The 13,626-nt window shown below is 36.3% G+C and overlaps 2 protein-coding genes across 2 annotated transcripts; both read right to left on the bottom strand.

Annotated features, from left to right (window-relative positions):
* Positions 1–1,003: 1,003 nt before the first annotated feature.
* On the bottom strand, positions 1,004–4,764 carry LOC134820174 (acid-sensing ion channel 1C-like). Its single transcript, XM_063830396.1, has 12 exons — positions 4,646–4,764; positions 4,266–4,460; positions 3,911–4,043; positions 3,375–3,501; positions 3,104–3,209; positions 2,837–2,945; positions 2,484–2,608; positions 2,130–2,318; positions 1,923–1,999; positions 1,637–1,761; positions 1,336–1,468; positions 1,004–1,014 (listed from the first exon to the last, which is right to left on the bottom strand). The coding sequence occupies exons 1-12, from the start codon at positions 4,762–4,764 to the stop codon at positions 1,004–1,006; spliced, it is 1,449 nt and encodes a 482-aa protein (XP_063686466.1).
* A 2,203-nt stretch (positions 4,765–6,967) lies between these two features.
* LOC134819332 (acid-sensing ion channel 1C-like) lies at positions 6,968–11,967 on the bottom strand. The gene is made up of 11 exons (XM_063829235.1): positions 11,835–11,967; positions 10,637–10,834; positions 10,307–10,439; positions 9,989–10,115; positions 9,601–9,706; positions 9,279–9,387; positions 8,967–9,091; positions 8,506–8,694; positions 8,133–8,209; positions 7,729–7,853; positions 6,968–7,541 (listed from the first exon to the last, which is right to left on the bottom strand). The coding sequence occupies exons 1-11, from the start codon at positions 11,951–11,953 to the stop codon at positions 7,311–7,313; spliced, it is 1,539 nt and encodes a 512-aa protein (XP_063685305.1). The 5' UTR covers positions 11,954–11,967; the 3' UTR covers positions 6,968–7,310.
* Between the last annotated feature and the right edge of the window lie 1,659 nt (positions 11,968–13,626).

Genomic DNA, 13,626 nt, shown 5'->3' with positions numbered 1-13,626 from the left:
CTATTGCAAGTGAAACAAGGAAGATTAACATTGACACTAGGTCGAGTCTCTGACCGGGGTGCTTTCTTATGAATCGTTTATAAGATTGCTAAAAAAACGTTTAAAGAATATCTCATGGTACTTCTGAGTTTTTAGATTTTTTACCGGCTGTCAGAGGCAAGCTTACGGACTATTAGGACCTTTCTTGACCTAGCTACGATGCTAGTCCTCTCGGCTGCTTGCTTGCCGCGCCAGAGCAATGAAACAGAAGATCGATTTAATACTTTTAAAAACTAAGGCGACTAATTTGAACTGTCAGGCATTCATTAAATTGCCTTTTAGTCTCTGTAACATTTTTTCCAAGATATCCACTCATCACGACATCACAGCTGCATTGTCAACGGAGCCGCAAATTAATGAATGGAAATTTAGGAACAAAGACCACTAATTGGCGGCCTCTTGTGGAATTAGTAGACTAGAATAATCAGGATAGGAATGTATTTGCTCTCTTGATATCTCTTCAAATTTGCCTAAATGCGGGATCGCCCTAATGCTCTATAAATGAGTAATGCTGGGAGCCGAAATGATAATGAGCATACTCCATACATTTGCAGTCTGTACCAAATCAGATGAGTCATCCTACTTATGAAAATGAAGCATACGTGTGTTCGACTTCGTCCGTGAATAATTAAATATCATTATTTTCAAGGATTTCTCTTACACCGCCGTGCAAATGACTATGAGATATAGAATAAATCATTCAAACGTCTTGGTCTCTGAGAGAGGGAGCACCTTCCAATATGATGCTATCAAACTCGAATTATTGACAGTGATGAGAGTGTTAATGACAGACTAACTCATAAATCAGTAAAACAATTTCTGGTTTTGCAATTTTGCTTGCTCTGATTCTAATGATTTGTTGAACAATATAAGAACAGAAACGTAATAATAATCTTACTTCAAGCACGAATCACACTTTTTTAATAAATCATAATATTATATATTATTATATAGATTATTCAAGTCAGTGCTTATCTGAGAAAAACTATTAGAGACAATATAACTGTTTAATGTTGAGAGCCCTACTGTGAAACATGTAGGTATCAACTGGCGTCGATCAGACTTAAATCCATCCTCATCGTAGTACTAGTAGTAATAGTAGCAGTAGCAGTAACTGCAGTACTACATGATATTATTATGACTTTGTTAGTAGTAGAAGTAGTTGAAATTGATACCCAACTTCTCAGTTTCAACACCTCTCCTCCCCCTCCTCCTCCTCCTCCTCTTTAATGCAGCTCACAACCTCATTATCACCTCCTCTCTCTGTCTGTTCTATACCACTTCCACACCACTTACTAAAGCAGTGCTTCTGGATAGCAAAGAAGAGCAGCTGCACGAACTCTATGAGAGTGAAAACACTGGCACCCAAGAAGAGACCCAACACTCCCCCGATGTCTCCGAGTAGGTTTGCGGAGGTGTACGTTACTACCTAGTGGGGTTACTTTCACAATGAAATGAGTTTGTTAATTCTCCTATTATGATAATGGGAGATAAGAACGAGAGATAATATGGAAAGCGAGATAAGAGTGTTTTAGAAGGACGAGAGAATGAGCAGCGTTGCTATTTAAACTAATTTACTTTTGCCAATTTAGCGGACCTGTTTGATTTCGGAAGTGACCATGCTGGAGAAGAGAACTTCCAAAGCCATCACATTATCATGAATATCTTGTTGGCTTTCGTACGTGATATTTAGCTTTGGGTGGGAGAAATCACGCAAGTATCCTAAAATAATGTGAAAATATTAACAATTTTATGGATTTTTTCCTGGATAAGTAAGATCTTAAATTTCTAGCTAATAGTTGCGTCTGGAGTTCTGAAAATGAGGATATTGATTATTGATAGATATTAAGTACCGCAACCACTGTACGAGACTCATCAGGTACCTTTTATCATGGGAAAAGAGTACATCAGCTTGGTGTATTCATGTGAGAGAGACGAACTTGACAGCTGGGCTTCGTAGCTGAAACGTAGATTATGCAATTAATAGCGTGGCCATTATTTTGATCAATTTAAGAATTTTCAAGTTGTTAAAAGTTAAAACACAATCTGTGAGTTACCCTTAACCTTCGTTACTTGCTTCATTTACTCACTGTGTCTCGCTACAAGCACTTGAACAAGGACAGATATTTTCTACCAGGTCAGGATTAGTAAATTCCTCGTTGAATTCCATGTAAGCCTTGAGGCCACACTGTGCCCACTGTTTCAAAGTGCAGGATTGGTAGCCCAGGTTGTTGAGTGGAGGTTCAATGTTCACACACCCGCACGTATCGTTCAAATACCTGGGAAAAATCCTGATAAAATGTGTATCTTGAAGCAAATGACACACTAGGTTGAGTTAGGATCACTTGGTGAGGTGAGAGAACTCATTCTCCTTTTTATGATAATAACTGAACCAAATTTCATTGTCTGTCACCTCAATCCAATTTAACTTTACGGACACAAACCTGTCCTTACACTCCAAAATACAACTCCCTTCATCGTACGCTCCATAAGTTGTATTTACAAGGGAAGCGTTACATTTCCCGCCGGGTGGTGGCTCTCTCATCTCTTTTTTCAGTCGGAGATCAACCTAAAAATCCAGGCACATGATATTATCCTGGCTCAGAAGTTATATCTACTTCTAAAGTTGTCTTATTTACCTCAAAAGCCTAATCAATTAACGAAGAATGACTGTGTACTAGATTTCAAGGGCGAATAGGTACAATGCCGACCAGCTGTTTGAGGGCTGTTTGTCGGCTGTAAGCCCTCTAACAGCCGGCTGGTATTGTTCTTATTTGCCGATTTAAAGTATTTAAACCTTGTAGATTGATCCAGGGCTCATGTAGTACCCCGAGCTGATCGTCACACCGTAGGTTCTGTTATCATGAAACGCTACTGTGAAACCGTACTGTGGCTGATCCGCGGACCTAAGTTTAATTAATATTTATCAATTAGAGGATATTTTAAGCCTTCGATAAGATTTATATTTTTCGTTACCTAATATTTATAGGTATAACTGAAGCTTCTATCAGTACACATACAAGAAAAGACGTGCAAAAGTTAATAATTCAGGTGATGAATAAACCGTGCACTGTAATCTTTGAGGTCTGCGAACATGAGAATCAACATTTTCCCGTAATCTCCACTCTTACCACGGATCAACCCAGCAGGGTTTACTCTCCAACACACTCCTGACAGTTAGAAACTATTTAAAAAATATGTACATATATTTAATTAAATTTATTACTGTTCAGCAAGAAGTTGGGATAAAAGTAGTCAATGAATACTATTGCACAAGAAGAAATTTTGGGTGAAGTTGGTTAGAATCAGAGTTCACACCAACATTACCTACTTACCTGTACTGGTGACATCTCTAGTGAAGTAGTCCTCCTGAACGTAGTGTACCCATTTCTGGCACATAGCAGCACGTTGCTGACACATCAAAAACCTGTTGTCGTCAGGACCCCCTGCTGCTATCAGATCCTGCACAATTTGTAGTTGATTAATTAGTTAATTGATTTTTTATTAATTAATTTACTTCGAGCAAACGTCGTGGGAGTCTGGTTTAGTTGTTCAACAGTACAAAAACATGCTGTCTAATTTTAAATAATATTTTCGGTGACAGAAAACACGAGGATCCCAACGTGGAGACGTTTAGTTTACAAGTTAAAATACCAAGAGTAGTCGTGGATACGTGTTACCAACAAAAAGATCTTTTACTCGGAATTCCAAATGGGATGGTCAAATGAATGTCTCCAGTTTCACTTTTCCAGACTATTCGAAATTGTACGTGATAAAAACTAAAGCAGAATAGCTACAAGATCTAAAATCCCGCAAAACAAATCAATTAATTAGCTTAATTAAATAAATCAATGAATCTAATTCACAATACCTGGTATGTCATATCCTGTATTTTAGACATGGCTGGATTGGTCCAGTTAATGTTTTCAACCAGGGACACGTCGTACTGATCAAGTGTATCCCAGTATTGGCGTATTGCCTCGTTCCCTTCTTTGTGCAGAAAACTATCGGGAAATTAATAGTTAAACTTAAGTAGTTTTCAGATGGTACGGGTAGTGAGCCCGGAAATATGTAGAAACAAAGACAGAAGAGTCATCTCTAATGTGACACAAACGATGCAAGTCCCATTCCCCAATTATTCTGTAACAAAATCCATTCCTCTCAATCTTGCACTTAAACAGTTATTTTAGCGAATAAAATAATGTTTAATGGCTCCTGTAACTAACCTCTTCTTGACTTTGTTGTGACTGCAGATGGAGATGGTCGGAAATTTAATAGACTGTGGTTTAGAACCCTCGACATCGTTAACCAGTACTTCATATTTAGTGCCAGTTGGTTTGTGGATGAAGGTAACAATTGACGTCATTATCATGTAGAATGTGTACACCACACACGCAATCCACACCAGAAGGAATAGAAGCCTTGACAGAAATGAATCAGTTATTAATTAAGAGGTGATTCAAGTATTACAGCTAGGAATGATTAAATCCGAACTTTTAAAATAAGAATTGCGCATAAAGTCGATAAATATTTTAATCCTCCTTTTAACATTTAATTTAACATTTACGTAATTTAACATCTAATTTTAACATTTGATTCTTCAAACCTCACAAATTTGTTCCTTCCAATAAAGATGTGGTTGACTCCATGAGCTGTTGTAGAACCGGCAAATATCTTGAAATCTGTAACCCAGTTTTTGGATTTCCAGAGTTCCATTTTCTCCATAACCCGCACAGTATTTTTAGCTTTCCTGCTTTGAAGTACAGTAAAACCGATTGAATAAATGAACTTTTCATACTTCAAGAATGTGGTATACAAATTCCCTGAAAGTAATAATACAATCGTGAACTTAAATGATGTGATCCAGTTAGATGCATTTGATTAAGTTATTTTAAGTTCCCATCAAATCTTAAAATGGTCACAATTGAGTTGGATTGATCAGGAATCACTAAGATAACATTACCAAAGACAACCAGAACATACCGATTGGATTGCTTTTAAATGGGTAGTTGATTATGGGCCGGATATCATGATAATATGAATAATATGAATGTTATTTCTATGGAATAATGTCAGTGGAATATTAGTCGGTTAGGAACTGACGGGAACCGTCTTTTTCCGCAGATTAACAGGCGCGGCGAGTAGTTTTAAATTAACATATATTTCATTATCAATCGTGGTATTATTGAAATATCTACTGATAATACACTGTATAATATATTTGTATTTGTTAATCAGAATATCAAGCTAAAACACTTACAAAAAATTAATCTACGTCAGGTGAACTTTGTTTTTCGGGAATGTGTTGAAGATTTGTCTTATAATTTAAGCAAAAACGGTGCAATCTGGTTCAAATACAAGTTAATGTCGAAAAGAACCGGTTCAGTTTTCAGTTCTAAAGATTACAGCTTATTTGGATATTTGGGATCGACCTGAGCTTGATACCACCTCTTACATACACTTTGTCAATAGCTATTATTTCAAACAAGTGAAACAACTAATTAAAACAAATAATTAAAACAAATAATTAAAACAAATAATTAAAACAAATAATTAAAACAAATAATTAAAACAAATAGTTAAAACAAATAATTAAAACAAAAGAACGCCTAAACAATAGGAGAGCCCAGTACTCCAACTTACAGGCCTAATACCTTACTCGGGATTATTATGACCGGGATAAAGTGGCGGGTTTAGGGTAATTTCGCCATATTTTTCCCGAACCACATTTTCACCGGTCGTTAATAAACCCGCCGACTCAGCTTTTAGGGTTCCCAAGGGGTATGGGTGCTCATATTTTAATCGTTGTCTTATATTCACTAAAGAAGACTATTGGGACACTTGTTGTAGGTTTTTCGACTTCATTTGGCAAAAAATTGCAAAAAATTCACCTTTTTGCCCAATTCTTGTCATATATCCTGTAAATTGTCAAAGTTGATTTAAATAGGCCAATTTTTAATTTCTTAGGTATTGACTATCTCTACATAATGAAATAGGACTCAAAGTAAAAGTAACAGTTAAATTAAAACTGTCAATAACATGAATCAGTTTCATCAGTCATCTATATTATAATTCTAAACAATGTGAACGATGCATTCTTTCAAAGTTTTATTAACCACGAGTCATTATTTCTGTCTACTTTCAAAAATTATTATCTAAAATTGAAAGGTTGGACACCGGTAAAATGGCGACCGGGAAAATGTGGTGGGTTTTGAGCAATTTCGCCATATTTTTCCCGAACCATATTTTAACCGGTCGTTAATAAACCCGTCGTAATAATCCCGAGTAAGGTAGATTAATTTAAGTTTTGTTCGATTAATTGAATACAATTGATCAGGTTTGAGAAATATTTTTCTTGACCATAATGCATTCGATATTAAGAGAGTATGAGATCAATATCAAACCAGACCAAACTTAATGAGAAACAGATGGATTAATTAGTATTTTTTGATTTCTTCCTGATGACTAGTTGACCGGATTGATTGAAGTCAGTAATAGGTTGGTAGCAAAATTACAGCTCGAGTCAGTAAATTTATTCCAATAGAATGCAGCATTTGTTCATGGCCGTATCAACATTCTCTAATGAATATTTCCGGGTGCGTGACAGTGTATGGAATTCGTGATAGTGCGTGATAGTGCATGGAACATATCGTTTAGATGATTTCATTACAGAGTTATTGCACAGTCACAATGCCACATAAATGCTTACGAAAAGTTTGACGAGACAAAGGATTTGTATTTAATGCATTTAGCTATATTTTAGAAATATGATAATTAATTCGTAAGTAGTCAATATCAGGACATTTTAATTGATCCAAAAATGGAGAAGTTATTGATTTATTATCCTCAATTTTTGTTGCATAAGTAAGTTTCAGTCTTTGCTGATTTTCTGATCCAAGAAAATAGTCTTAGGAGTGAAACACAAATTAATGAAAACCACAAGATTATAATGTTATGTACAGTCGATTAAATTGAATGCACAGCAGTCTTCTTTAATTAAGTAAGGTTCACGGGTAAAATGTTCACGGGTAAAATGTAAAATTAAATAACTTGAAAGATCTGGTTCAGTCAAATTGTTTATTTAAATGCGAATGGAAAATGATTGTATTTAAGATAGGTAAAAATTTGAAAGTCTGAACGTTCACGTTGCTTAAAGAGGAGCTCAGCTAGTCGCTAAAATTAAAACTCATCGCAGCAAAGGAAATATGACTTCATTTTGTATACCGTTCATACTACGTACAAATAGTATGAAGGTTATTCTAGTTCAGAGTTCAAATCCCAATTCCATTGCCTCCTTCCACCTTAAAAGTTGGTGTGTTCTCATTTCGATCCTTTTCTTTCTCATCTTTACCACTTCCACACCACTTACTAATGCAGTTTTTCTGGATAGCAAAGAACAGCAGCTGCACGAATTCTATGAGAGTAAAAACACTGGCACCCATGAAGAGACCGAGAACTCCACCGATGTCTCCGAGTAGGTTTGCGGAGGTGTACGTTACTACCTAGTATGATAGAGGGCATTTAATGTCAAACCCATTACTTGCCGACTAAAGTGCCGTCAGAAAACTTCTAATCTTTCAGTAACTCTCAATAATCACACAAAAGTATTCAAAACTCTTTAATTTTTCTGAGATAATTTCTAAGATAATCTAGACTCTTATCTTTAATTAATTGGCCAATTAAACGAACCTCTCTTATTTCAGAGGTGCTCATACTAGTGAAAAGGACTTCTATGATCACCATATTGTCCCGAATATCTTCTTCGCTCTTGTATGTAAAATTGAGCTCTGGATGTGAGAATGCTGCCAACATTCCTGATTTTCATGAGATTATGTATATTTTTAAAAACTAATAACAACACTACAAATCTATTGCATTTATTGAGGACGTTACAGCAGGAATTAATTTAATGTAGTTTGAGGAGTCCTCACGTCCAACAATGGCGTTTCTCTTGTCGCTAATATGATAATAATATGATTCCTGTATCTAGGGCTTCGTTAACTTTTTTACGATTTGTCATTGCGTTCACAGACTTTCGATCTATAGATTTATAGAATTACTTAAATGGTAACAAATATTCATCTTTTTGGCACCTTTTATATCTGGACTTTTGTGTAAGCTCTTGGTATAACCTTTAGAGACTGAAGAGCTTGACATCTGAGCCTCGTAGCTGAAAAGAAACTTATTCGAAACGATAAATTGAATTGATCACGAATGTGATTAATGTATCTTCGCGTCACAATAAAACATACTGTCACGACTTCAGTACCTAATTAATTCAGTCTAGAAAATGATGAGCAATCTTATCTTTGCTAAATAATGTTAATTACGTACAACATAATAGGTTTATCATAATTTGGTAACAATCTTGGCCCCTGAGGGACTGAAATGGTTACCAGGTTACCGGGTTACCAGGTTACCAGGTTACCAGGTTACCGGGTTAGCTGAGATGCTCTGTTTACTCACTGTGTTTCCAAACAAGCACTCTGACAAGTACATAGTTCTTCTTCAAGGTCTGGGTTCATATACGCCGTGTTGAAGTTCAAGTAGGCCTCCAGGCCACACTGTGCCCACTGTTTCAAAGTGCAGGATTGGTAGCCCAGGTTGTTGAGTGGAGGTTCAATATTCACACACCCGCACGTATCGTTTACAAACCTGAAAAAATGCCGATTTGAAAATAGACAGAATGGACGTGTGCTCTGAATTTGAAGCAGTTATCAGCATGCTCTGGAGCTCTGGACTATTTTTTATATTAATATCATTAATAAATATGTTCTTGTTTGTGCCTGCTACGTTTCATTTTTTACGAGAAATGGCGTAAGTAATTTTATTTAACGTTACAGCTGCTGAACCTTAGTCAGATACGGCGGCGTACAGTTTTGCCCAGATTTATTATTCACATCAAATTTAAAATAGTAATAGCTGACCTGTCTTTACATTCCAAGACGCAACTCCCTTCATCGTATGCCCCATAAGTTGTATTTACAAGGGAAGCGTTACATTTCCCGCCGGGTGGTGGTTCTCTCATCTCCTTCTTCAGTCGGAGATCAACCTGAAAATTAATGCTGCTGTTAGGTCGTTACAGAGTCCGATTCAGAAGAGTTTGCGCCCAAAACTCCAAAATTAATGGGATGATGATAATTTTATCTTTATAGACAGCTTTAGTTTATTCAGAGGAAAATTTAAAAAAACAGAAACCCGAACAATGAAATGTAATATTATTTAGTGAGTATCCCAACCTTGTATATTGAACCGGGGCTCATGTAGTACCCAGAGCTTTTTGTGACTCCATACGTGGTGTTATCATGGAATGAAACAATAAAACCGTGCTGCGCCTGATCTGTTGCTCTGGACCAATTAGAATTTTATTAATTCGGAGTGTTTGTAACTAATGGTAACTATAAATTAAGGTAACTAAGGTAACTAAGGTAACTAAGGTTGGACATAATGAAGCAATTCGATTCATCTTAGTACTAAAATGTGACGGGTGCCTCATGGCCCATATATATAAAAGGTGACAAGTGATTTTTACCGAGTTAAAAATCAAGATATTTTACAAACCGCAAGCTGTAATCTTTGGTGTCTGCAAACATCATTATTGTCATTTTCCCGTAATCTCCACCTTTGCCCTTTATCAGCCCAGCAGGGTTTATCCTCCAACACTTACCTGTCAGCGTTGAAATAGTTGAAATAATGCTAAAATAGTTGATCCTCGCGTGTGATAGAAACACAAATTAATGAGAGGCAATTCTATAATTATACAAGTCGTGAACGCCGGTATGTGCAGTATGTACAGTATGTGCTGTATGTGATTGTGGATAAGATTTCTCGATCCGTACTTATGATTTTAAAATATCAAATCGACCATTAAATTATTTAATTAGCCACCTGTCACAACAATATAGATTTTATCATTATGGTGATCAAAAGTTAGTGTGGATTTGATTACCTGTACTGGTGACATCTCTAGTGAAGTAGTCCTCCTGAACGTAGTGTACCCATTTCTGGCACAAAGCAGCACGTTGCTGACACATCAAAAACCTGTTGTCGTCAGGACCCCCTGCTGCTATCAGATCCTGCACAATAAAGTTAAATAATTAGTTAATTAATTAGCTATCAGATCCTGTGTAGTCATGAGAATTGATTATAAATATAAGGGCTTTTTTGGGCTGTAATGGGTGGAAATTTAAAAACTGTCATTATTGTAATCAAATGTCCCGAGAGAGCACAAATTACAAACGGATCAATGTCATTAGCTAGATATTACCTGGTAAGTCATGTCCTGTATTTTGACCATATTTGGGTCGGTCCAATTAATGTTTGCAGCCTTTTCCACGTCATACTGATCAACTGTTTCCCAATAATCGTGTAAAGGCTCGTTTCCTTCTTGGTGCAGAAAACTAAGAAACATTTATTTTTACTGAAACTGGTTTCTCGAAGAAGAAAGAAACGTTATCATAGTTTTTCTGAGATGTTTAATGTTTATGCCATATAATTATAAAAATGAGCCCTGCATATATGAGAAGGTTTTATAAAAAAGTATGGAAGGATCAACATTTTTCTCGAATACCAACGGCAGAAAACAGCTCACATTTACCTTTTCTTGACCTTGTTGTGACTGCAGATGGATATGGTTGGAAACTTGATAGACTGTGGCTTGGTACCATTATCTCCCTCGTTTAGCACCACTTCATACTTAGTACCAGTTGGTTTGTCGAAGAAGATAATAACTGATGATGTTATTATGTAGGTGCTGTATATGACACAGGCAGCCCATGCTAGGAGGAACAATAGCCTGGCGGAGATAGCTGATATTTAGCTGAGTTTTTCTGGTCACCGTAAATTTTGTTTTCGTAACTATATTTATTCAGGACGTTGTACAGAAGGAATTAATTGAATGTAGTTTGAGGAGTCCTCACTCTCCTCACGTCTGAAAATGATGTTTCTCTTGTCGCTAATATAAGTAGATACCTATATGTTGGCTCTGACTGGTGATGATGTTTATCATGTTAGTGATTGAAAATATGGTATGAATTAATAAGTTTTAATTTTCTCCAGAAAGCTCAAATTATCATAATTAAACGTGAAATTCCATTTTTACAGCGGTTCATATTGTATTATCCACAAATTAACCAATCAATGAGGTCGAATAAGATATTCCTTGATAGTTTAAATCTATTGTCGGTATATGTGTTACTAGGATATTCCTCGTGATAATTGTTAGTAGATTTATAGGAAATCACGCAATAATCGGAAACAAATAGAATCAGTCGTTAGTTCCGCATATTATTGCAATGACACAAATAACATAGCATTGGATACTTAAATTTGTCTAAGCGGTGGTACTGTTTACTTCCAAATCATGTTTCTATCATTTTCATACCAGAGGATACAAAATTTCGGAATTCTTTGTCATTTCCCTAACGATTTACCGCCAGCCGCCATTGTTAATTAATGATACCTCTACGATTTTCTAAATGTACATCTGCGCAAGGGGGGCTATTCACTATTCAATAGATGATGTAATCGTGACAGGTGCTTATTTAAGAATATTGGACGATGTTTAAGTAAGTACTAGTAGAGTATCGTGCCTCAATGAATGTACAGCATATCATTAATATTTCTGAACTCCTTGTTGATTTATTCATGATAGATTGCACTATTATACACCGGATGCCTATTCATCTATTCTCCTCTCTAGTGATGGTGTGTGCTCGGGTTCAAAATTAGCATGACGTGATGGGTGCAAATTGAGATAAATATTATCACAATTTACGGACAAACATTCCACACACCTCACGAATTTGTTTCTCCCCTCAAATATCTGGTTAACTCCATGAGCGGTGGTTGTCCCGGCGAATAACTTGAAGTCTGTCACCCAACTGTTGGACTTCAACTGTTCTATCTGTTCCATAACTCCCGTACCTGTGTACTGTAACAGTGTTTTAGTTAGAAGTGTTACTGTAACAGTGTAACAGTTGTGTACCTACTGTAACAGTGTTTTAGTTTAAAGAAGTGTTACTGTAACAGTGTAATAGTTGTGTACTGTAACAGTGTTTTAGTTAGAAGTGTTACTGTAACAGTGTAACAGTTGTGTACTGTAACAGTGTTTTAGTTAGAAAAATGGAACGCTCCTTCTGGTATCCACCACTTTTGACTCCGGATTTTCAAGTAGGACTATCGAAATTCTGTAAACAAAACTTTTGACATTCCGAACAACGAATCAAAATTTCTAGACTATTTTAACTAGTGCAGCACGTTCATACAACTACAAAGTGTGCACTGACGATTTCGTTTGTAAATATTACAGACAGTTTCCCGATCAATTTCGAGATAATGGAACAATCTCATAATCAACATTGAACCAAATTGGGAAAGTCCGATCTGGTACGGTATAAATAAAAGTGACAGATGCACGTCGGTTTCATATTATATATATATATAATATACTACTTGCACTTGTGTAGGTCGGTAGAAGCATTAGAATCGGGTGTTGCCTGCTACAGGCTATCCCGGATTTAGAGGCTTGCTTTAATAGTTTAATTATAATAATACTAAAGTTCTAAATAAGGTGTCGTTCACATAATATTATTACGTAATCACTTTATAGACAATTTTCAACCCCTTCCCCCCTCCGTAATCATTTTTACACAAAGCTATAACTCTATAATGTCAAAATTACGCTAGCGTAATCATTTGGAAACCCCCTCCCCCTTCGGCTGATTACGTAATAATATATGAAAGACCCCTCACAGATAGTATAAACACAAGAACGCTGCTATCTTTCTCTAAAAACAGAATCATAAAGCTTGCATTCTGCGCAAATCTGTTCTGTCAAAAGCAATATTCCTAAGATTTCCGGTTTCAAGTGATGTAAACTGAAGAAATGGCATCACAAAAACTAGGCAAGCTCAGTGTCATTGGGCGGCAACAAGTATCCGGCAAAAAGGTCACGCATTTCCTCTGCTGGCGATGTCACTAGTCTGATGGGCGTGCGCTGTTATCTGGGCTAGGTGTTGACTAGTAAACCTATATAGAATATAGATCCGGGATGTAGACGTCTAAGTGAGGCGCGCTAGGATAAGGGACAGCTACCGACCTATCAAGGAGTAAGCCTAGTGTCCCGGAAAAGGAGACGAGATTGTTAAAATGGCAGGTAGGTAGAATATGGCAGAAGGAACGAGCGTGAGTCAGCTGCTATTTACTGCCATTTAATAATTCTTTCACTAAAATTTCTGATATGTGGCGATGTGTTTAAGTAATTAAAGAAAATAGTTTTCTCTTTACTTATTAACAGCTTATCGGCATACCATGACACCGTGCCGTTACAACTGTTATGCTAACGATAAAGTTTTACACGAAAATTATCTAGTTTTAACAAATTTGACATTCACTTACAATTACAATTGAATAAAATAAATGTTTCGTGTTATTCTAAATAGAACGGTGGGACTAAATCGTACGATTAAATTTTCATAATACTAAACAGAATGCTGTGTTGGAGCTTTAATATTCAAACTTTGTTGTTGAAAAAATGTATTGTACAAAGAATTTTTCGCGTTCTTTTTTCGCGACATTTTTCGCATC

This window comes from Bolinopsis microptera, chromosome 8 (assembly GCF_026151205.1).
Source record: "Bolinopsis microptera isolate Bmic1 chromosome 8, MBARI_Bmic_1.0, whole genome shotgun sequence".
NCBI lineage: Eukaryota > Metazoa > Ctenophora > Tentaculata > Lobata > Bolinopsidae > Bolinopsis > Bolinopsis microptera.
The sequence above is the reverse complement of the archived record's forward strand: the minus strand, read 5'-3'. Positions and strand labels throughout refer to the sequence as shown.